This window comes from Oncorhynchus tshawytscha, linkage group LG31 (assembly GCF_018296145.1).
Source record: "Oncorhynchus tshawytscha isolate Ot180627B linkage group LG31, Otsh_v2.0, whole genome shotgun sequence".
In the NCBI taxonomy this organism is placed as follows: domain Eukaryota; kingdom Metazoa; phylum Chordata; class Actinopteri; order Salmoniformes; family Salmonidae; genus Oncorhynchus; species Oncorhynchus tshawytscha.
This window is the reverse complement of record NC_056459.1, coordinates 2,183,609-2,209,561: the sequence shown is the minus strand read 5'-3', so window position 1 is coordinate 2,209,561 and position 25,953 is coordinate 2,183,609. Positions and strand designations below refer to the sequence as shown.

At 42.9% G+C, this 25,953-nt stretch overlaps 1 protein-coding gene across 1 annotated transcript in view; it reads left to right on the top strand.

The window, feature by feature from the left end:
* Positions 1-25,953, top strand: part of LOC112230035 (plectin) — a 97,945-nt gene that overhangs the window by 21,896 nt on the left and 50,096 nt on the right. Inside the window, exons 3-5 of the mRNA XM_024396263.2 lie at positions 17,550-17,639; positions 23,392-23,469; positions 24,168-24,260. Of these exons, the coding sequence (XP_024252031.1) occupies positions 17,550-17,639; positions 23,392-23,469; positions 24,168-24,260 (261 nt within the window). The remainder of the gene's footprint in view (positions 1-17,549; positions 17,640-23,391; positions 23,470-24,167; positions 24,261-25,953) is intronic.

The window sequence follows — 25,953 nt, the reverse complement described above, 5'->3', positions numbered from 1 at the left end:
ATGGTCCTAGGGCTCAGGTCCTCCGAGAGAGAGAAAGAGAGAATTAGAGACAGCATACTTAAATTCACACAGGACACCAGATAGGACAGGAGAAGTACTCCAGATATAACAAACTGACCCTAGCCCCCTGACACAAACTACTGCAGCATAAATACTGGAGGCTGAGACAGGAGGGGTCAGGAGACACTGTGGCCCCATCCGAGGACACCCCCAGACAGGGCCAAACAGGAAGGATATAACCCCACCCACTTTGCCAAAGCACAGCCCCCACACCACTAGAGGGATATCTTCAACCACCAACTTACCATCCTGAGACAAGGCCGAGTATAGCCCACAAAGATCTCCGCCACGGCACAACCCAAGGGGGGGCACCAACCCAGACAGGAAGATCACATCAGTGACTCAACCCACTCAAGTGACGCACCCCTCCTAGGGACGGTATGAAAGAGCCCTAGTAAGCCAGTGATTCAGCCCCTGTAATAGGGTTAGAGACAGAGAATCCCAGTGGAAAGAGGGGAACTGGACAGGCAGAGACAGCAAGGGCGGTTCGTTGCTCCAGAGCCTTTCCGTTGACCTTCACACTCCTGGGCCAGACTACACTCAATCATATGACCCACTGAAGAGATGAGTCTTCAGTAAAGACTTAAAGGTTGAGACCGAGTTTGCGTCTCTCACATGGGTAGGCAGACCGTTCCATAAAAATGGAACTCTATAGGAGAAAGCCCTGCCTCCAGCTGTTTGCTTTGAAATCCAAGGACAATAAGGAGGCCTGCGTACGTGTCCGAAGCGTACGTGTAGGTATGTATGGCAGGACCAAATCAGAGAGATAGGTAGGAGCAAGCCCATGTAATGCTTTGTGGGTTAGCAGTAAAACCTTGAAATCAGCCCTTGCCTTGACAGGAAGCCAGTGTAGGGAGGCTAGCACTGGAATAATATGATCAAATTTTTTGGTTCTAGTCAGGATTCTAGCAGCCGTATTTAGCACTAACTGAAGTTTATTTCGTGCTTTATCCGGGTAGCCGGAAAGTAGAGCATTGCAGTAGTCTAACCTAGAAGTGACAAAAGCATGGATTAATTTTTCTGCATCATTTTTGGACAGAAAGTTTCTGATTTTTGCAATGTTACATAGATGGAAAAAAGCTTTCCTTGAAACAGTCTTGATATGTTCGTCAAAAGAGAGATCAGGGTCCAGAGTAACGCCGAGGTCCTTCACAGTTTTATTTGAGACGACTATACAACCATTAAGATCGATTGTCAGATTCAACAGAAAATCTCTTTGTTTCTTGGGACCTAGAACAAGCATCTCTGTTTTGTCCGGGTTTCAAAGAAAGTTTGCAGCCATCCACTTCCTTATGTCTGAAACACATGCTTCTAGCGAGGGCAATTTTGGGGCTTCACCATGTTTCATTGAAATGTACAGCTGTGTGTCATCCGCATAGCAGTGAAAGTTAACATTATGTTTTCGAATGACATCCCCAAGATGTAAAATATATAGTTAAAACAATAGTGGTCCTAAAATGGAACCTTGAGGAACACCGAAATTTACAGTTGATTTGTCAGAGGACAAACCATTCACAGAGACAAACTGATACCTTTCCGACAGATAAGATCTAAACCAGGCCAGAACTTGTCCGTGTAGACCAATTTGGGTTTCCAATCTCTCCAAAAGAATGTGTCCCATGAGGACAGTCACCAGGAAGGTGTACATTTCACTAATTGTGGTTGTCACCAATTTAGCAAGTTTCCCCCTCACTCCTGTCTCCCTCTTCTCCTGTAGCTCCAAGGCATAGCAATTGGTCTCCTCTACGATGTCTCCCACCAGCTACTTTTTTGAAGGTTGTACTGATTATGATGAGCTAAGCTAATTCCAGCTATTTTTTGGAGACATGTTTGTTGACAAGTAAATATCTATCAGACCAAAGATGTTATAACAAAATGACATGAGGGAGGGTTCACTCACAAACTTGAATGATGGGATGTGAACGGGTGTAGACCATACATACACCCCCTTCAACATGCATACTATGAACAGACCAAACTCATCTTGACTCCTCTTATTATCTTTGGCTGATGCGAGAAAAAAAACATGGCAGCGCGCACAAAGTAACCATCATCGTATTATTTTAGATTTCTAGAAAGTGTTTTACTCAATAATTTAGATCAGTGGTGAGCTCACCCGTGATGTGATTAATTATAAATAGTAATTGCTATTAGCTAATTTATATTGTAGTTTCTGTCAGCCGAGAATTATAAAAATATGACCTCTTGTATTACATCAAACTTTACTCAGTTAGCGCTAAGACATATTTAGCCTACATTTTCCAGTTTGGATGATTGTGTTATGCTGTAGCTACTTCTGTAAATGTCTGCATTCAAAATAAACTGGTCACATTCTGGACATAACTTTGTAAGGACTGTGTTTGTGCAAAATGTTTGTGAAAAAACTATTTGGCTAGCTCAAATGCTGACTGTTGTGTCAATCGAAACTGGACGTTCTGAATAAGCATTCTAAATCACAGGGACCACTGTAGAAGGATCACACCCGTTTGTTGGTACCTGTGAAAAGGTTAAATTGAATTTGAAAATGTAATGCAATATTCACTCAATTCAGTTTCAAATCATGAAATACAAGTTAATTTATGAATTCAATGATTAAATGTGTGCATTACAAATACAAATATTATATTGAAAGTCAATATCCTAATAGAAATAAGAAATTGTGGAACTCAAATACATTTTCTGTTGGCACTGAAATCGCTCAATATGTAGCCAACTACTGGAACTACACACTACTTTTTTGCAAAAAGTAAAAATGGACATATGGAATTGTAAAAAAAAAAATTGGGTCTGCCTCTCGTTACCTCATATCGCCGCCGCTCAGCTTTAGCTGCCTCCAGTTCTTCTTTGGGGCGGCAATATTCCCCAGCCTGTCTCCAGTGTCCATTGCCGTCCAATATCTCCTCCCATGTCCATGAGTCCATCAACATCTGCTCCCTGTTACCCCGCTGCTTGGTCCGTTTGTGGTGGGTGGTTCTGTCACGGCTTTCGTCAGAATAAGAAGAGGAGTCATTGGACCAAAATGCAGCGGGGTACGTGTTCATCTTTAATATAATGAACTGACTGAATACAAAAAGAATAGCCGAAACAGTTATGCAAGGTGCAACCAACACTAAACAGAAAATAACCACCCACAACTAACAGTGGGAAAACACTGTTGGTTCTCAATCAGAGACAACGAAAGACAGCTGTCTCTGATTGAGAACCATACATGGCCAAAACATAGAAATACAAAACATAGACATACAAACATAGAATGCCCACCCACATCACACCCTGACCAAACAAAAAATAGAAACATACAAAGCAATCTACGGTCAGAGCGTGACAAACATGGTCATACTATGGATCATTTAGCCATTTGATTTGGATTTTTAGGACCCATTTAGGAATTAAATAAATAATATATATTTGATCAAATATTGAATTTGGCATTTACTACTATAGTCCAGAGAAACACACTGAATAACACATTCATGAATGGCAAAAAAATTACAGTCAAAAAATAAATAATAAGAAACAAGGTTTTGAAGTGTTTGTCCTATTTGAGATATCAGAAAGCTCAGGAAATATATATAAACTACTGTTCAAAAGTTTGGGGTCACTTAGAAATGTCCTTGTTTTTGAAAGAAAAACAAAAAAAATTGTCAATTAAAATAACATTAAATTGATCAGAAATACAGTGTAGACATTGTTAATGTTGTAAATGACTATTGTAGCTGGAAATGACTGATTTTTAATGGAATATCTACGTAGGCTTACAGAGGCCCATTATCAGCAACCATGGTATACAGCGTTGTACGAGATCTTCAGTGTCTTTGCAATTTCTCGCATGGAATAGCCTTCCTTTCTCAGAACAAGAATAGACTGACGAGTTTCAGAAAAAAGTTTTTGTTTCTGGCTATTTTGAGCCTGTAATCGAACCCACAAATGCCGATGCTCCAGATACTCCACTAGTCTAAAGAAGGCCAGTTTTACTGCTTCTTTAAAATGTGTTATGGATAAGTTCTAGTTCTCTGAATTTCCACCTGACTGATGTGCCCAAAGTACATCAGGGCCTGATGGACCTGTTACTCAGGCCCAGAAGCCAGGATATGCATATAGTTGAAAACACTTTGAAGTTTCGAAAACTGTTAAAATAATGTCGAAGACTATAACAGAATTGATTTGGCAGTTGAAAATCCAAAGAAAAACCAACCAGATTTTATTTTATTTTTTTCAGTCCCAGGCTTTTACAATGGAAAGCTATGGGTCCTATGTAATTCCGGCTCCTAGATTGCAATTCCTGTGGCTTCCACTAGATGTAAACAGTCTTTATTCAAGGTTTCAGGCTTGTTTTTTGAAAACCAAGCAAGAATTTGGAGTTTTGGTGAAGAGAGCACCAGGACAATATCAGTCTTTCGGCGCATGTAGAAGAGGACGCTCACTTACTAATTTTACTTTCCTATTGAACATATTACTTTCCGTATGAAATATTATAGTTTATTTACATTTTAGGATACCTGAGGATTAAATAGAAATGTTGTTTGACTTGTTTGGACGAAGTTTAGTCGTAGCTTTTTGGACTCCTTTGTCTGCATGTTGAACGAGTGGATTACTGAAATCAATGGCGCCAATTAAACTGACTTTGTGGGATATAAAGACAGATTTTATCTAACAAACCGACCATTCATGTTGTAGCTGGGACCCTTGGGATTGCAAACAAAGAAAGATTTTAAGAAGTAAGTGATTTATTTAATCGCTATTTGTGATTTTGTGAAGCCTGTGCTGGTTGAAAAATATGTTGATGTGGGGCACTGTCCTCAGACAATCGCATGGTATGCCATCGCTGTAAAGCCTATTCTAAATCGGACAGCGCAGTTCGATTAACACGAATTTAAGCTTTTAAATTATATAAGATGTTCATGAATATTTAATATTACGTGACGCCTATCCCTGAGCACAACAGGGATTATGTGCTAATGTAATTGAAAAGGGGTTTTCTAATGATCAATTAGCCTTTTAAAATGATAAACTTGGATTAGCTAACAAAACATGCAATTTAAACATAGGAGTGATGGTTGCTGATAATGGGCCTCTGTATGCCTATGTAGATATTCCATTATTAAAAAACAGCCGTTTCCAGCAACAATAGTCATTTACAACATTAACAATGTCTACACTGTATTTCTGATCAATTTGATGTTATTTTAATGGACAAAAAAAAGTTTCTAAGTGACCCCAAACTTTTGAACGGTAGTGCATTTTTAAACATATTTATCCCTTTTTTTTGTGTGGGCACAAACCTGCCTTCATATTTCCATTATTTTTTTGAAACCGGTACTGGTTTACCTTCAGACGAGTCCCGTAACACTTGTGGGGTTCGTAGAGCAAATTTGAGAACACCATCATGTTCCATCTCCTCTTTCCACATTGGGTTCACATTAGTTTCTAGGTCAAACCGTTTGGATGCTACAAACGTTGTTATGAGAAGACCGATTTTTGGGATGTCTCAGGGTCTGACAAACACCGCTCTAGCTCTGTCACCTTTCATCACAGATGTGGAAGTGCGACATTAATTTTTCTTCCCTCCAGGCCTGAGGACACACTTTCTAGTAGACTTAAATTTAAGATATGGCAAATAGGAGTGGAAATATCATCCACTATTATCCTCATTAATTTTCCATCCAATTTGTCAGACCCAGGTGGCTTGTCATTATTTGTATACAACAATAATTTTTTCACCTCTTCCACACTCACTTTACGGAATTCAAAATGACAAAATGACAAATTTCGTTCTTACTCTGACACAGCCTGGTATAGAGGTCCTGGATGACAGGAACCTTGGCCCCAGTAATGTACTGGGCCGTACGCACTACCCTCTGCAGTGCCTTGCAGTCGGAGGCCGAGAAGTTGCCATACCAGGCAGTGATGCAACCAGTCAATATGCTCTTGATGGTGCAGCTGTAGAACCTTCTGAGAATCTGAGGACCCATGCCAAATATTTTCAGTCTCCTGAGCGGGAATAGGCTTTGTTGTACCCTCTTCACGACTGTCTTTGGCCCATGATAGTTTGTAGGTGATGTGGACACTGAGAAACTTGAAGCTCTTAACCTGCTCCACTACAGCCCCATCGATGAGAATGGGGGCATGCTCAGCCCTCCTTTCCTGTAGTCCACTATCATCTCGTTTGTCTTGATAACGTTGAGGGAAAGGTTGTTTTCCTGTGCCCCCACAGAGGAGGCCCTCTGACCTCCTGCCTATAGGATGTCTTATCGTTGTTGGTGATCAGGCCTACCACTGTTGTGTCATCTGCAAACTCGATGATGGTGTTGAAGTCGTGCCTGGCCATGCAGTCATGAGTGAACAGGGAGTACAGGAGGGGACTGAGCACGCACCCTGAAGGACCCCCGTGTTGAGGATCAGCGTGGCAGATGTGTTGTTAGCTACCCTTACCACCTGGGGGCGGTCCGTCAGGAAGTCCGGGATCCAGTTGAAGAGGGAGGTGTGTAGTCCCAGGGTCCTTAGCTTAGTGATGAGCTTTGAGGGCACTATGTTGTTAAACTCTGAAGTGTAGTCAAGGAATAGCATTCTCACATAGGTGTTCCTTTTGTCCAGGTGTGAAAGGGCAGTGTGGAGTGCAATAGAGATGGCATCATCTGTGGAACTGTTGGAGCAATATGCAAATTGGAGTGGATCTAGGGTTTCTGGGATAGCACAATTGTTTACGGGATCGTAAAACAGCAGCCATCTCCTTCGGCGCCATTCACCAAGCCTTCACCATTGACATTCCTTTTGCCTCATCCCACTCAACCATACCATTTTTCATTTCCTCATCAAGCCACAGAAATGTACGTTTTTACAGTCATTTTCTTAATGGGTGCATGCTTATTCGTAACTGTGATAATTCATTTCATAAATGTTTCAAGTACAACATCTGTTTGCTCCTCATTACACACCACGGACCAACAAAAATTATTTATATCAACAACATAGGAATCGATACAAAACGTATTGTATGACCTCTTATACACTCTATTAGGCCCAGCCTTTGGAACTTTGGTTTTTCTAGATATGGCTACTTTATTGTGATCACTATATCCAATGGATCTGGATATATGCTTTCAAGAACATTTCTGCGTCAATTATAAAGATCAGATCAATACATGTTGATGATTTAATTCCTGTACTGTTTTGTAACTACCCTGGTAGGATGACTGATAACCTGAACCAGGTTGCAGTCACTGGTTACAGTTTGAAGCTTTTTCTTGAGTGGGCAGCTTGATGAAAGCCAGTTAATATTTAAATCACCCAGAAAATATACCCCTCTGTTGATATCACATACATTATCAAGCAGAACACAAGTGTTCTGAATATTAACAGCAACACCTCCACCACTGGCATTCCTGTCTTTTCTGTATAAATGACATAACCCTGTATTGCTACCACTGTACCATCAAAGGTATAGTCTAAGTGAGTTTCAGAGATAGTCAGAATATGAATGTCATCTGTTATTAGCAAGTTAAACATTTCATGAACCTTGTTTCTTAAGCGATACACAGTGCCTTGCGAAAGTATTCGGCCCCCTTGAACTTTGCAACCTTTTGCCACATTTCAGGCTTCAAACATAAAGATATAAAACTGTATTTTTTTGTGAAGAATCAACAACAAGTGGGACACAATCATGAAGTTGAACGACATTTATTGGATATTTCAAACTTTTTTAACAAATCAAAAACTGAAAAATTGGGCGTGCAAAATTATTCAGCCCCTTTACTTTCAGTGCAGAAAACTCTCTCCAGAAGTTCAGTGAGGATCTCTGAATGATCCAATGTTGACCTAAATGACTAATGATGATAAATACAATCCACCTGTGTGTAATCAAGTCTCCGTATAAATGCACCTGCACTGTGATAGTCTCAGAGGTCCGTTAAAAGCGCAGAGAGCATCATGAAGAACAAGGAACACACCAGGCAGGTCCGAGATACTGTTGTGAAGAAGTTTAAAGCCGGATTTGGATACAAAAAGATTTCCCAAGCTTTAAACATCCCAAGGAGCACTGTGCAAGCGATAATATTGAAATGGAAGGAGTATCAGACCACTGCAAATCTACCAAGACCTGGCCGTCCCTCTAAACTTTCAGCTCATACAAGGAGAAGACTGATCAGAGATGCAGCCAAGAGGCCCATAATCACTCTGGATGAACTGCAGAGATCTACAGCTGAGGTGGGAGACTCTGTCCATAGGACAACAATCAGTCGTATATTGCACAAATCTGGCCTTTATGGAAGAGTGGCAAGAAGAAAGCCATTTCTTAAAGATATCCATAAAAAGTGTCATTTAAAGTTTTCCACAAGCCACCTGGGAGACATACCAAACATGTGGAAGAAGGTGCTCTGGTCAGATGAAACCAAAATTGAACTTTTTGGCAACAATGCAAAACGTTATGTTTGGCGTAAAAGCACCACAGCTCATCACCCTGAACACACCATCCCCACTGTCAAACGTGGTGGTGGCAGCATCATGGTTTGGGCCTGCTTTTCTTCAGCAGGGACAGGGAAGATGGTTAAAATTGATGGGAAGATGGATGGAGCCAAATACAGGACCATTCTGGAAGAAAACCTGATGGAGTCTGCAAAAGACCTGAGACTGGGACGGAGATTTGTCTTCCAACAAGACAATGATCCAAAACATAAAGCAAAATCTACAATGGAATGGTTCAAAAATAAACATATCCAGGTGTTAGAATGGCCAAGTCAAAGTCCAGACCTGAATCCAATCGAGAATCTGTGGAAAGAATTGAAAACTGCTGTTCACAAATGCTCTCCATCCAACCTCACTGAGCTCGAGCTGTTTTGCAAGGAGGAATGGGAAAAAATTTCAGTCTCTCGATGTGCAAAACTGATAGAGACATACCCCAAGCGACTTACAGCTGTAATCGCAGCAAAAGGTGGCGCTACAAAGTATTAACTTAAGGGGGCTGAATAATTTTGCACGCCCAATTTTTCAGTTTTTGATTTGTTAAAAAAGTTTGAAATATCCAATAAATGTCGTTCAACTTCATGATTGTGTCCCACTTGTTGTTGATTCTTCACAAAAAAATACAGTTTTATATCTTTATGTTTGAAGCCTGAAATGTGGCAAAAGGTCGCAAAGTTCAAGGGGGCCGAATACTTTCGCAAGGCACTGTATGTTAACGTGGGCTATTTTGAGGACTTTTCCTGGATGTTTGGTTGTTTTCATTGCTTTGCTGGGAACCTTAGCAAAATTAGATATTTTCATGTTAGTGCAGGGTGAGCTGCACACAGTCGACTTCCTACTAGGGCACACCGCCTCAGTGCTAACAGCACAGACATCAAAACTATAAAATAACACATATGGAATCATATAGTACCCAAACAATTGTTAAGCAAATCAAAATATATTTGAGATTCTTCAAATAGCCAACCTTTGCCTTGATGCCAGCTTAGCACACACTATATTTGCAACAAACAAAAAACAGCTGGTGCACGAAATCTAAGGAAGCCTCGAGGTTTTGCTAGCCTAAGGTAGAGTATCTCATGATAAGCTGTAGACCACACTATTTACCAAGAGAGTGTATCTATATTCTTCGTAGCTGTCTATTTACAACCACAAACCGGTGCTGGCACTAAGACCGCACTCAATGAGCTGTATACGGCCATAAGCAAACAGGACAACGCTCATCCAGAGGCGGCGTTCCAAGTGGCCGGGAACTTTAATGCAGGGAAACTTAAATCCATTTTACCTAATTTCTACCAGTATGTTAAAAGTGCAACCAGAGGTAAAAAAAAAAAAAACCTCAAGACCACATTTACTCCACACACTGAAAAGTGTACAAAGCTCTCCTTCGGCCTCCATTTGGCAAATCTGACCATAAATCTATCCTCCTGTTTCCTGCTTACTAGCAAAAACTAAAGCAGGAAGCACCAGTAACTCAGTCAATAAGAGAGTGGGCAGATGAAGCAGATGCTGAGCTACAGGACTGTTTTGCAAGCACAGACCGGAATATGTTCTGGGATTCTTCCAATGGCATTGAGGAGTACACCACATCAGTCACTGGCTTCATCAATAAGTGCATCGATGACGTCATCCGCACAGTGACTGGATGTACATACTCCAACCGGAAACCATGGATTACAAGCAACATCCGCACTGAGCTAAAGGGCAGAGCTGCCGCTTTCAAGGAGCAGGACTCTAACCAGGAAGCTTATAAGAAATCCCACTATCATCCGATGAACCATCAAACAGGCAAAGTGTTAACACAGGACTAAGATTGAATCGTACTACATCAGCTCCGATGCGCATCAGATGTGGCAGGGCTTGCAAACTATTACAGGCTACAAAGCGAAGCACAACCACTGGCTGCCCAGTGACAAGAGCCTACCAGACGAGCTAAATTACTTCTATGCTTGCTTCGAGGCAAGTAACACTGAAACATGCATGAGCGCATCAGCTGTTTCGGACAACTGGGTGATCACACTCGCCGTAGCCAATGTGAGTAAGACCTTTAAACAGGTCAACATTCTTAAGGCCGCAGGGCCAGACGGATTACCAAGACGTGCATCTTCACTGATATTTTCAACCTGTCCCTGACGGTGTCTGTATTACCAACATGTTTCAAGCAGACCACCATAGTCCCTGTGCCCAAGAACATTAAGGTAACCTGCCTAAATCATTACTGACCTGTAGCACTCACGTCTGTAGCCATGAAGTCCCTTGAAAAGCTGGTCAGGGCTCACATCAACACCATTATCCCAGAAACCCTAGACCCACTCCAATTTGCATACCGCACCAACAGATCCACAGATGATGCAATCTCTATTGCAATCAACACTGCCCTTTTCCCCACCTGAACAAAAGGAACACCTATGTGAGAACGCTATTCATTGAATACAGCTCAGTGTTCAACACCATAGTGCCCTCAAAGCTCATCACTAAGCTAAGGACCCTGGGAATAAACACCTCCCTCTGCAACTGGATCCTGGACTTCCTGACGGGCCGCCCCCAGGTGGTAAGGGTTGGTAGCAACACATCCGCCACACTGATCCTAAACACGGGGGCCCCTCAGGGGTGCGTGCTCAGTCCCCTCCTGTATTCCCCATTCACTCATGACTGCATGGCCAGGCACGACTCCAACACCATCATCAAGTTTGCCGATGACACAATGATGATCACCGTCAACGATGAGAATTGAGGATGTTGAGTCCCAATTGGGAACCAGCCCTCCCACCGTCAGCTGGAATGTGGCGCATGGAACGCAAAAAATATTCTTAAAAATATTTAACCTCCACACATTAACAAGTCCAATAGCTCAAATGAAAGATAAACAACTTGTTTATCTAGCCAGCAAGTCAGATTTCTAAAATGTTTTACGGCGAAAACATAGCACATATTTATGTCAAACCACCACCGAAGACACACCGAAGACCTAGCTAATTTCCATAGCTAAATTCCACAAAATATGCAATCACCAAACGCAGGATTAAAAGAAAAATAATTGCACTAACCTTTTGAAATCTTCATCAGATGACAGTAATATAACATGTTACACAGTACATTTTTTTTTTTCAATAATATGCTATATATATCCATAAATCTGTTTACAATGACGGCATGTTCAAAAAAATGCTACTCAAATGTCCGGAGAAATGACGATAGCTCCGCCATATGCCGTCAGCTAACATGGAATACACAACATAAACTTAGACTAAATATGCATGTTCTACATATGTATAGAAAGATACACTTCTTCTAAATGCAATCGCTGTGTTACTTTTATTTTTAACGTTACAGATTTCGTTCACTAGGCTATAATATGAGTCGGCGCTCAGGAATTAGCATTTTGGCTCCTCTACTTCGGAGTCCACAGAAACCCATAATAAACACATAAATATTCCCTTACCTTTGCTGTTCTTCCATCAGTAGACCTGGAAGGGTTTATACTTACCAAAAACAGCTTTAGTTTGGAAGTCTGTGTCTTTCGGTGATCAAACACGACACATTTCGGTTGAAATGCAGCCAAAAGTCAAGTGGGTGCGCACCAAAACGTCGAAATTACATATTATATGTCGACTAAACTTGTAAAACTATGTTCAGAACACAGCATTAGCATGTTATCTAGCTTCACAGCAATTCTCAGGACGAAGAGAAACACACGAGTCGTTTAATCAATCTTGGAACAAAGACAGAGCGCGCATGAGAGTAGCCTGTTTTCTCGCGTGACCGCAAGGTTTCGGCTCGCCAAAACCCTCGTGAGCGCGCGATTCTCGCAATGAGAAGCCCCATTGAAAGCAGACATCACGCTGAAGAGATAGAAACTGTTCCCAGGACTGTAAGTGCTTGGGAAGGGTGGGGGCGATGACGTCAAAGTTGGGCCAACTTTTATGATGACAAGAGAGAGTTTGGGAGAATGAGTGCCCTGAGAGTTCTGCTTTACATAGAGACATAATTTAAACGGTTTTAGAAGCTTTAAAGTGTTTTCTATTCAATAATAATTTTTATATGCATATATTAGCAATTTTTGACAGATTTATTTTCTGTTTACTATGGGCACCCAATCACCCCAAAGGGGGCAGCAATCAGCCCTATCTTTAAGAGGAGGACAAAGGAGATGATTGTGGACTACAGGATAAGGAGGACTGAGCAGGTTGAGAGCTTCAAGTTCCTTGGTGTCCACATCACCAACAAACTATCATGGTCCAAACACACTAAGACAGTCATGAAGAGGGCACGACAAAATCTATTCCCCCTCAGAAAACTGAAAATATCCGGCATGGGTCCTCAGATCCTCAAACGGTTCTACAGCTGCACTTTCGAGGGCATCCTGACTGGTTGCATCACTGCCTGGTATGGCAACTGCTCTGCCTCCGACCGCAAGGCACTGCAGAGAGTAGTGCGTACGGCCCAGTACATCACTGGGGCCAAGCTTCCTGCCACCCAGTACCTTGATACCAGGTGGTGTCAAAGGACTGCCATAAAAATTGTCCAAGACTCCAGCCACCCCAGTACTGTACTTCCGGCGCCGACAGAGATGGCCACCTCGCTTTGCGTTCCTAGGAAACTATGCAGTTTTTAGTTTTTTTATGTGTTATTTCTTACATTGGTACCCCAGGTCATCTTAGGTTTCATTACATACAGTCGAGAAGAACTACTGAACATAAGAGCAGCGTCAACTCACCATCAGTACGACCAAGAATATGACTTTCGCGAAGCGGATCCTGTGTTCTGCCTTTCACCCAGGACAACGGAATGGATCCCAGCCTGCGACCCAAAACAAAGACGTCGAAATAGAGGGAAACGGAGCGGTCTTCTGGTCAGACTCCGGAGACGGGCACATCGCGCACCACTCCCTAGCATTCTTCTCACCAATGTCCAGTCTCTTTACAACAAGGTTGATGAAATCCGAGCAAGGGTAGCATTCCAGAGGGACATCAGAGACTGTAACGTTCTTTGATTCACGGAAACATGGCTCACTGGAGAGACGCTATCGGAGTCGGTGCAGCCAACTGGTTTCTCCATGCATCGCGCAGACAGAAACAAACATCTTTCTGGTAAGAAGAGGGGCGGGGGCGTATGCTTCATGGTTAACGTGACGTGGTGTGATCATAACAACATACAGGTACTCAAGTCCTTCTGTTCACCTGATTTAGAATTCCTCACAATCAAATGTCAACCGCATTATCTACCAAGGGAATTCTCTTCGATTATAATCACAGCCGTATATATTCCCCCCCAAGCAGACACATCGATGGCTCTAAACAAACTTTATTTTACTCTTTGCAAACTGGAATCCATTTATCCGAAGGCTGCATTCATTGTAGCTGGAGATTTTAACAAGGCTAATCTGAAAGCAAGACTCCCTAAATTTATTCAGCATATCGATTGCACAACCAGGGCTGGAAAAACCTTGGATCACTGCTATTCTAACTTCCGCGATGCATATAAGGCCCTGCCCCGCCCTCCTTTCGGAAAAGCTGACCACGACTTGATCCTTGCCTACAGACAGAAACTAAAACAAGAAGCTCCCGCGCTGAGGTCTGTTCAACGCTGGTCCGACTAATCTGATTCCACACTCCAAGACTGCTTCCATCACGTGGACTGGGATATGTTTCGTATTGCGTCAGACAACAACATTGACGAATACGCTGATTCGGTGAGCGAGTTCATTAGAACGTGCGTTGAAGATGTCGTTCCCATAGCAACGATTAAAACATTCCCAAACCAGAAACCGTGGATTGATGGCAGCATTCGCGTGAAACTGAAAGCCCGAACCACTGCTTTTAATCAGGGCAAGGTGACCGGAAACATGACCGAATACAAACAGTGTAACTATTCCCTCCACAAGGCAATCAAACAAGTTAAGCGTTAGTATAGAGACAAAGTAGAATCTCAATTCAACGGCTCAGACACAAGAGGTATGTGGCAGGGTTTACAGTCAATCACGGATTACAAAAAGAAAACCAGCCCCATCACGGACCAGGATGTCTTGCTCCCAGGCAGACTAAATTACTTTTTGCCCGCTTTGAGGACAATACAGTGCCACTGACACGGTCCGCAACTAAAACATGCGGACTCTCCTTCACTGCAGCCGACGTGAGGAAAACATTTAAACGTGTCAACCCTCGCAAGGCTGCAGGCCCAGACGGCATCCCCAGCCGCGCCCTCAGAGCATGCGCAGACCAGCTGGCTGATGTGTTTACGGACATATTCAATCAATCCCTATCCCAGTCTGTTGTTCCCACATGCTTCAAGAGGGCCACCATTGTTCCTTTTCCCAAGAAAGCTAAGGTAACTGAGCTAAACGACTACCGCCCCGTAGCACTCACTTTCGTCATCATTAAGTGCTTTGAGAGACTAGTCAAGGACCATATCACCTCCACCCTACCTGACACCCTAGACCCACTCCAATTTGCTTACCGCCCAAATAGGTCCATAGACGATGCAATCTCAACCACACTGCACACTGCCCTAACCCATCTGGACAAGAGGAATACCTATGTGAGAATGCTGTTCATCGACTACAGCTCGGCATTTAACACCATAGTGCCCTCCAAGCTCGTCATCAAGCTCGAGACCCTGGGTCTCGACCCCGCCCTGTGCAACTGGGTACTGGACTTCCTGACGGGCCGCCCCCAGGTGGTGAGGGTAGGCAACAACATTTCCACCCCACTGATCCTCAACACTGGGGCCCCACAAGTGTGCGTTCTGAGCCCTCTCCTGTACTCCCTGTTCACCCATGACTGCGTGGCCACGCACGCCTCCAACTCAATCATCAAGTTTGCGGACGACACAACAGTGGTAGGCTTGATTACCAACAACGACAAGACGGCCTACAGGGAGGAGGTGAGGGCCCTCGGAGTGTGGTGTCAGGAAAATAACCTCACACTCAACGTCAACAAAACTAAGGAGATGATTGTGGACTTCAGGAAACAGCAGAGGGAACACCCCCCGATCCACATTGATGGAACAGTAGTGGAGAGGGTAGTAAGTTTTAAGTTCCTCGGCTTACACATCACAGACAAACTGAATTGGTCCACCCACACAGACAGCATCGTGAAGAAGGCGCAGCAGCGTCTCTTCAACCTCAGGAGGCTGAAGAAATTCGGCTTGTCACCAAAAGCACTCACAAACTTCTACAGATGCACAATCAAGAGCATCCTGTCGGGCTGTATCACCGCCTGGTACGACAACTGCTCCGCCCACAACCGTAAGGCTCTCCAGAGGGTAGTGAGGTCTGCACAACGCATCACCGGGGACAAACTACCTGTCCTCCAGGACACCTACACCACCCGATGTCACAGGAAGGCCATAAAGATCATCAAGGACAACAACCACCCGAGCCACTGCCTGTTCACCCCGCTATTGTCCAGAAGGCGAGGTCAGTACAGGTGCATCAAAGCTGGGACCGAGAGACTGAAAAACAGCTTCTATCTCAAGGCCATCAGACTGTTAAACAGCCACCACTAACATTGAGTGGCTGCTGCCAACACACTGACTCAACTCCAGCCACTTTAATAATGGGAATTGTTGGGAAATGATGTATCACTAGCCACTTTAAACAATGCTACCTAATATAATGTTTACATACCCTACATTATTCATCTCATATGTATATGTATATACTGTACTCTATATCATCTACTGCATCTTTATGTAATACATGTATCACTAGCCACTTTAACTATGCCACTTTGTTTACATACTCATCTCATATGTATATACTGCACTCAATACCATCTACTGTATCTTGCCTATGCCGCTCTGTACCATCACTCATTCATATATTCTTTATCCCCTTACACTTGTAAGGTAGTAGTTTTGGAATTGTTAGCTAGATTACTTGTTGGTTATTACTGCATTGTCGGAACTAGAAGCACAAGCATTTCGCTACACTCGCATTAACATCTGCTAACCATGTGTATGTGTATGTGACAAATAAAATTTGATTTTTAGACTGTTCTCTTTTATTTTACTAGGCAAGTCAGTTAAGAACAAATTCTTATTTTCAATGACGGCCTAGCTGGGTTAACTGCCTTGTTCAGGGGCAGAATGACAGATTTGTACCTGTGTCAGCTCAGGATTCGATCTTGCAACCTTTCGGTTACTAGTCCAACGCTCTAACCACTAGGCTACGCTGCCGCCGCTTACCACACGGCAAGCGGTACCGGAATGCCAAGTCTAGGTCCAAAAGGCTTCTTAACAGCTTCTACCCCCAGGCCATAAGACTCCTGAACAGCTAATCCAAGGACTACCTAGACTTTTCTTCTACACTGCTGCTACTCTCTGTTTATTATCTATGCATAGTCACTTTTACTCTACCTACATGTACATATTACCTTAATTACCTTGACTAACCGTTGCCTTAGCACATTGACTCTGTACCGGTACCCCTTGCGTGTATATAGCCTCGCTATTGTTATTTTACTGCTGCTGTTTAATTATTTGTAATTAATTTTTTTCTCTTTTTTACTTAACATTTATTTTTCTTAACTTCTTAAAGCAATGTTGATTAAGGGCTTGTAAGTAATTACATTTCACTGTAATGCTGTTGTATTTGGCGCATGTGACAAATACAATTTTATTTAATTTTTGTAATTTTTTTTGTGTGATCATTTTGCCGTGTGTGAGTAGTGGAGTATGATTACAATCAAGATATACTGACAGAGATACTATAGCATTACTAGAGGTTTCTTTAATTATAAATACTATGGCCACTCCAGTCTGTCAAAGTGGTGATTGCGAATGTGGTTTACTGAAAATTGGCCCATAATCCCAGATTCAATTCTCAGGAACAGTGTTAATTCCTTCACAAACAGAGCTTTTCTGAGCACTGGTCTTGTTGGATCATGAGTATTTACAGTACATGATTCATTCCTCATAGCTGATCAGTGTATTGAATACAGAGAAAATACCTTAACTTCAAGTGTAATGAACCCATTGTGCATCTCTGTGAATAGTCTCAAACTGTCTCTCTTGACCTCTCCCCTCCCCAGGCCCAGCGGCATATCACTGATCTGTACGAGGACCTCAGAGATGGACACAACCTCATCTCCCTGCTGGAGGTGCTCTCTGGAGAGACACTGGTGAGTCCCTATGACCTTTGTGCTCTGACTGGAAGGAGAAGGACCTCTGCTTCTGCTACAACCTATCCAACCTTCATTCCCAAACTCTCCTTTCCTTCTGTCCCTTTTCCCCATCCTACTTTTCAGTCCATTATACTATCTTTTTTTTATCTGTCATGATGCTGTATACTCAGCAAAAAAAGAAACCTCCTCTCACTGTCAACTGCATTTTATTTTCAGCAAATTTAACATGTGTAAATATTTGTATGCACATAACAAGATTCAACAACTGAGACAAACTGAACAAGTTCCACAGACATGTGACTAACAGAAATTGAATAATGTGTCCCTGAACAAAGGGGAGGTCAAAAAAGTAACAGTCAGTATCTGGTGTGGCCACCAGTTGCATTAAGTACTGCAGTGCATCTCCTCCTCATGGACTGCACCAGATTTGCCAATACTTGCTGTATGATGTTACCCCACTCTTCCACCAAGGCACCTGCAAGTTCCCGGACATTTCTGAGGGAATGGCCCTAGCCCTCACCCTCCGATCCAACAGGTCCCAGACATGCTCAATGGGATTGAGATCCATGCTCTTCGTTGACCATGGCAGAACACTGACATTCCTGTCGTGTAGGAAATCACACATAGAACGAGCAGTATGGCTGGTGGCATTGTCATGCTGGAGGGTCATGTCAGGATGAGCCTGCAGGAAGGGGGATGAGGGAGGAGGATGTCTTTCCTGTAACGCACAGCGTTGAGATTGCCTGCAAAATGACAACAAGCTCAGTCCGATGATGCTGTGACACACCGCCCCAGACCATGACGGACCCTCCACCTCCAAATCGAACCCGCTCCAGAGTACAGGCCTCGGTGTAACACTCATTCCTTCGCCGATAAACGCGAATTCCACCATCACCCCTGGTGAGACAATACCGCGACTCGTCAGTGAAGAGCACTTTTTGCCAGTCCTGTCTAGTCCAGCGACGGTGGGTTTGTGCCCATAGGCGACGTTGTTGACCGTGATGTCTGGTTAGGACCTGCCTTAGTTCTTTTTTTGCTGAGTTTATAAAGAATCATGATTATGCATTATATATTTTGTAATCTTTCCTCGACGTCACATGTAATAAACAACCTAGCCTCGTGTTAAAACCTGCAGAGATACAGTATGTGGTCCACGAACAATACACTACATGTTTAAGAATTCCTCACAATTTGATTTAGCCTGTACATAGTACTGATTTGAAGGTGTTTTTGGAAATAATATCTCATAGCATTAATTTAACACTTATTTCATAATTTTCGTGTCTTTTTCTGTCGCTCGCTCTCGCTCTTTCTCTCTCTCTCACTCTCTCTATTTCTCTGCCTTTGCACTTGTTTGACCCCTGTTTTTCCTTTTCTAATTCCTGTCTTGCCCTAACCTTTGCCCCCTTTTCCTTTGCCTCTTCTCTTGTGATGATCTTGCTGTGGTAGCCGAGGGAGCGTGACATTGCCAGGAACTTGCGGTTGGTGAGTGGGTGTGGACTGCGTAGTGCCTTCTCAGGCGTGGCATGTGTCACTCCTCCAGGTGGCTGCCGGGTTGTGCATGTTGATGTCACCTCCTTGTCTTGCCCTCTCTGTGTATGCAACGTAGTCCTCTTTTTCCATTTGTCGACGAGCTTGTAGAGACTAGGACTGTGTCCCAAGTGGCGCCCTATTCCCTACATACAGTGCATTCGGAAAGTATTCAGACCCCTTGACGTTTTCCACATGTTATGTTACAGCCTTATTCTAAAGTTGATTACATCGTTTTATCCCCCTACTAAATCTACACACAGTACCCCATAATGACAAAGCAAAAACAGGTTTTTACACATTTTTAGTAATTTAATAAAAAATACATGAAATATCACATTTACATAAGTATTCAGACCCTTTACTTTATCAGAGATTACAGCCTCGAGTCTTCTTGGGTATGATGCTACGATGATGCTAAGCTTGGCACACATGTATTTGGGGAGTTTCTCCCATTCTTCTCTGCAGATCCTCCCAAGCTCTGTCAGGTTGGATGGGGAGCGTTGTTGCACAGCTATTTTCAGGTCTCTCCAGAGATGTTAGATCAGGTTCAAGTTCGGGCTCTGGCTGGGCCACTCAAGGACATTCTGAGACTTGTCCTGAAGCCGTTCCTGTGTTGTCTTGGCTGTGTGCTTAGGGTTATTGTCCTGTTGGAAGGTGAACTTTCACCCCAGTCTGAGGTCCTGAGCCCTCTGGAGCAGGTTTTCATCAAGGATCTCTCTGTACTTTGCTCCGTTCATCTTTCCCTCGATCCTGGCTAGTCTCTCAGTCCCTGCCGCTAAAAAAACAGCATGATGCTGTCACCACCATGCTTCACCATAGGGATGGTGCCAGGTTTCCTCCAGACGTGACACTTGGCATTCAGGCCAAAGAGTTGAATCTTGGTTTCATCAGATCAGAGAATCTTGTTTCTCACGGTCTGAGAGTCCTTTAGTTGCCTTTTGGCAAACCCCAAGTGGGCTGTCATGTACCTTTTACTGTGGAGTGGCTTCCGTCTGGCCACTCTACCACAAAGGACTGATTGATGGAGTGCTGCAGCTTTGGTTGTCCTTCTGGAAGGTTCTCCCATCTCCACAGAGGAACTCTGGAGCTCTGTTAGAGTGACCATCGCCCATCTCCCCCGATTACTCAGTTTGGCCAGGCAGCCAGCTCTAGGAAGAGTCTTGGTGATTCCAAACTACTTCCATTTAAGAATTATGGAGGCCACTGTATTCTTGGGGACCTTCAAAGCTGCAGAAATGTTCTGGTACCTTTTCCCAGATCTGTGCCTCGACACAATAATGTCCCTGAGCTCTACGGACAATTCCTTCAACCTCATGGCTTGTTTTTTGCTCTGACATGCACAATCAAGTTGTGCGAAACGTCTCAAGGATGATCAATGGAAACAGGATGCATCTGGTATTTTTGTTTCATATTTTAAAATTGGGGCCTCCCAAGTGGCTCAGTGGTCTAAGGCTCTGCATCCCAGTGCTAGCTGTGCCACTAGAGATTCTGGGTTGGAGTCCAGGCTCTGTCGCAGCCGGCCGCAACCGGAGACTCATCGGGCGGTGCACAATTGGCCCAGCATTGTCCGGGTTAGGGGAGGGTTTGGCCGGCAGGGATGTCCTTGTCCCATCACGCACTAGCGACTTCTGTGTTTGGCCGGGCAGGGCGCAAGCTGACACGGTCGCCAGGTGTCCGTAGTTTCCTCCGACACGTTGGTGTGGCTGGCTTCCGGGTTATGTGGACATTGTGTCAAGAAGCAGTGCAGGTTGGTTGGGTTGTGTTTCGGAGGACGCACAGCTCTTGACCTTCGCCTCTCCAGAGTCTGAACGGGAGTTGCAGCGATGAGACAAGACTGTAACTACCAATTGGATATCACAAAATTGGGGAGAAGGGGTAAATAAAAATTGTAAAACTATTTTTGCTTTGTCATTATCTGATATTGTGTGTAGATTAATGAGGATTTTTATTTATTTATTTATGCTCTTTAGAATAAGGCTGTAACATAACAAAATGTGGAAAAAGTCAAGGGGTCTGAATACTTTCCCTATGGGCCCTGGTCAAAAGTGGTACACTATGTAGGGAACAGGGTGCCATTTGGGATGCAACACAGAAACCCAACTGCAAGAAGAAATCCAACCCTACTCTGCAAAAAGGTTGAGCTGAGCATCACTGAGTAGGGAATGAAGATATGAGATTGTCCTTTTTGTGTTCGATTTTGGGATATTGTGTGGTAAATGACTGGTAGTCCCTAGTCATTGTGCTGTGATAAGCTATGTGGGTGGAGAAGGTTTCTTGTTTACTTATTTAAGTTATAATGCCTGAGAAGTTGGTGTTTGTAGAATATATTGGCACGGGTGTCGTTAGGCCTGAGACAAGTCAATATATCCTCCAAACACTGGCTTCGGAGACATTATCACTTGTATACAACTGGTTACCAACATATTCATGATGATTGACATATTTTCATTAAACACATTATTTTGATTAATTTATTCACACTATTTCATCCTTCAACTAGATATAGTCCCGACACAATTCTATTCTAGGGTTGCTACCCAAGCCGACTGGTCATTCGTTCTATCGGTTCGGTAGCCAGAGACGCGACCCAGTCGTTCAGTCTTTTTGTTCTGTATCTATGTGGTTCATTCTAAATGTTCCAATGTTCTGATCCCTTGCTTGCTATCTAGCCAGAATAACAGAAAAGTAGCTGCATTTGCATGTTTTCTAGTGACATTTATTTGGATACATCCATAACAATGAGCTAATGAGGCGTGATATTGCCTGGCAAAGAAATATGTGCTTTCGTTCATTACTATGGGACAGCTGAAGATCGATTTTGAATATTGAAACAAGGTTGCAAATTTCAGAGAGACAGACAGCAAGGTTTAAACAAATCTCTGCTGTTGAAAACTAAATGTTAGTCTAAAATAAATGTGAGAATGTCTAAATGTTTTTCTATAGTGGAGATCAAGTTTATAAATTGTCTGGCTGGACTGATGAGACAGTAGATTGTGAAGGAACAGAGTAAATATGCATTTTAACTTCATAGATTTAGCTGGTGGTAACTTGTGGAATTGACACCGGCTAGAATGCGGTTTTAACCACCCAGCATTCAGGATTAGACCCACCCGTTGTATAAAAAACATTATGAATAAAGCTGGGATATTTCCTTCAGTTTCAGCCCTAGATCATTTCATGTTCAGTCTTCTAGTTTCGTCTGTGCCCTCCCTCCAAGTCTTTGCGTATTAGTCTGAGTTCTGAGAAAGAGATGCAGGCGTCCGTTCATTTGACCCAACTTACTGTAAACAGAAGCCAGAGTGATACTGCAAGCCAATAAGAGATCGACCTGTACGCTAGTTGAGCTTGTGGTTGACTGAGAGCTTGTGACTTGCTGTACCGATGCATGTAATGGTGGACCAAATATGCAGGTCTCCTGCACACTTGACCATTATCTAGAGATTAAGAAGCATAAAGTCTCTTAGCACCTCTGGTTAACTTCGGGTATCTGCTTGGTAAGAATGGATTGTGTTGTAGATCAAATGGATAATAATGTAATTTAGGTGTCATTTATCTGCAAAAATAATTGTAGTTTTTCTCAGGGTCCAACTCCTAGGCTAAAGGGTAGCTTTCATGTCATTTTTAAAATTTGTAATGTTTAGATCGATGCATTGAACATGGAAGTGATTGATGATTGGAAGAATCCAGTAGCACGTGGTCCAGGTTTAACATTCTCATCTTCACCCATTTTCCTTAGAATGTTCATGCCTCTGGATCTTATTACAATGCTTTTCAATAGCGCCATGTAAAGCCAGGTGTAAAATGAAGGGGGTACTGGACAGTCATGAGATACTGTGTTCATCTCTGACCACAACTCAATGAAATTTGGATTCAAATCTCAAATTCAATGTCCATCACAGGAAGTTGGTGGTACCCGAATTGGGGAAAACTGGCTTTTGGTAATGACTGGAGCGGAATAGATGGGATGGTATCAAATACATCAAACACATGGTTTCCAGGTATTTGGTGTCATTCCATTTGCTCTGTTATGAACTGTTCTGTAATGTCCATTCAGTGTGGTTGATTATATAGGACCATGACTGCTGCTTGTTATCCATATAAAATGTTTTCTCAATCTGAAATACTTTGCCTGCAGTCATGGGGCCTTCTCTTCCTTGCCCTATTGGTATTGTATGTGCGGTCTCTTCTCCCTCTAAAGTTTGTTCTCTTCTCACAGCCCAGGGAGAAGGGGCGCATGCGCTTCCACAAACTGCAGAATGTACAGATCGGACTGGACTTCCTCAAACACAGACAGGTACAATGTGATGATTAATTGCGTCAATCAACACTGAGTCTTCAAAACACTAGGAACACCTTCCTAACGCTGAGTGCTCCCCATTTTGCCATCAGAACAGCCTATGTTCTTCAGGACATGGACTCTACAAGGTGTCGAAAGCATTCCACAGGGATGCTGGTCAATGTTGACTCCAATGCTTCCCACAGTTGTGTCAAGCTGGCTGGATGCCCTTTGGGTGGTGTGACATTCTTGATACACACAGGACACTTTGGAGCGTGAAAAAAACAGCAACATTGCAGTTCTTGACACACTCATACCGATGTGCCTAGCACCTACTAACATACCCCGTTCAAAGGCACTTAAATATTGTGTCTTGCCCTCTGAATGGTGCAATCCGTGTCTTTTATTTTAAGGCTTAAAAATCCTTCTTTAACCTGTGTCCTTCCCTGCATCTATACGGAAGTTGATTTAACAGGTGACATAGCTTTGACCTGGATTCACCTGGTCAGTCTATGTCATGAAAAGAGCAGATATGCTAATGTTTTGTACCCTCAGTGTTTTTTAACATATTTTTTTCACTTTGAACTGATTCTCATAATGTAAACTAACATTCCCAATACCTTATAATTCATTAGATAACCATTTAGATATAACTTAATCTAGAGGGACAATTTTCTTTAAGATGCTTGTACATACTTGTGTCCCCTTTGTGACAGGTTAAACTGGTCAACATCAGGAATGATGACATTGCCGATGGAAACCCCAAGCTGACCCTGGGCCTGATATGGACCATCATCCTTCACTTCCAGGTATATCATGCTTCAATCATAGCATAACAACAACCAATATGTTTATTATTATTAAAATGATAAGCCTGGCCAGGGTGATGGGATCCAGGTACAACATCCTATAACCTGGAAAAGCTACAGTATGACTTGTCTTGGCCAACTAATCAATTCCCAAGCCCACCGCTTATGTTGACAGAGCAGATTTGAGTAAAATTCTATTATTCCAAATCGGCAACTTTTAGCATTTGGCAGCCACTATCTATATACAACTCTACTACTCATGATTACCATATGTCTGAGGGATTTCAGACTGAACATTGAAAAAACATATTGAAACACTTATTTGAAGACCATGTGAGGTTTTCATCCTCAATATAACTCGGATGGAACTTATTTCTCCCCGAATGGAAGACGCCAGGAGCATTTGGTTATTTGTTTAGCAGTTGAGAATATTTTGAAATATGGAAAAAGAAGGGCACAAGGATATTTGTTGATGCTATAATGGGTATACTGGTTATACTGGGATTAACATCATGTGGGATTCCGTCCACTTCAGGGGGACTCAGTGTTTCCCGTTGACAGGCAGGAGAGGTGGGTGTGGCAGGTAGCGGCTCTAGTCCCACTATTGGCTATACTTATTTTTTGATGAGAGGACCCCATAGGTCTCTGGTCAAAAGTAGCACACTTTATAGGGAATAGGGGGCTATTTGAGATGCAGACTCTATGTTATTTTAGTCCTTTGAGTCCTCTCATCAAAACATGATGCCTTGATGAAGTGGAAGGAAGCAGGAATCTCTCTGGATTCTCATGAAGGTGAATTGAGAGGTCGGAGGGCCTCTTTCCATGTGGTGTGAGTCACATCGTGAGAGTGTACATAGTAGTGAGGTTCCCCCACTACAGAGAAGAAGCGAGAGGGATGAGACGATAAGTCCTAAATATTTTCGCTCTCCACCCTTACCATAACAAAAACCTGAAAGTAATATTAGAACGCCTGACAGTTTTTCTTTGGTTATTGTTTTATTTTTGGTGGTTGAGAGGGGTTGAGTTATGCATAGTATTTCTAGCATGGCAATACATTCATTATTTAACAATGCATTGAACACAGTACGCAATGCACACATAGTATTGAGCGTTGAGCATCAGAAACAAAACACTAAAGTAAACACAGCTCCACCATAGACTACTGAGGGAAATAGACTGCTGAGAGATTCAAAAGGCTGTACCTGTGACTCATAGCTTTGTCTTCCATCTTCTTTCAAGTAGGAATTCACTGCAGTAATTTGCTTCACCTTCAATTCTGTACCCCATGGATGTTTTTACTTTCACAAGTTGGATTCTGCACCCGGGAACATAAAGCTGTTCAGGAGGGTTTCACAGCAGTAAACTGCAATTAATTAAATGTGCTTTTTACATCTGACTGTTGGTTATTCAGGTTGAAAATGTATCATCTGCCTGGATCAAGTCAAGTGGCTTTGAACTTTAAATCCATGCATAATGACTAAAGCATGTACAGTTCTCTTCCAGTATGTGCACTTTATCCACAGCCCTTAACCCTTTTTGCCAGCCTTTTTGCCAAACCAGCACACCATGAACCATCTATAACAGTGTTATTCAGACCTACAAGTTGTGCAGGTTTTTGATTAAGCCCAGTACCAACACACCCGATTCAAAAAATGTACTAATCATCAAACTAGTTCAAATCGGATGTGTTAAT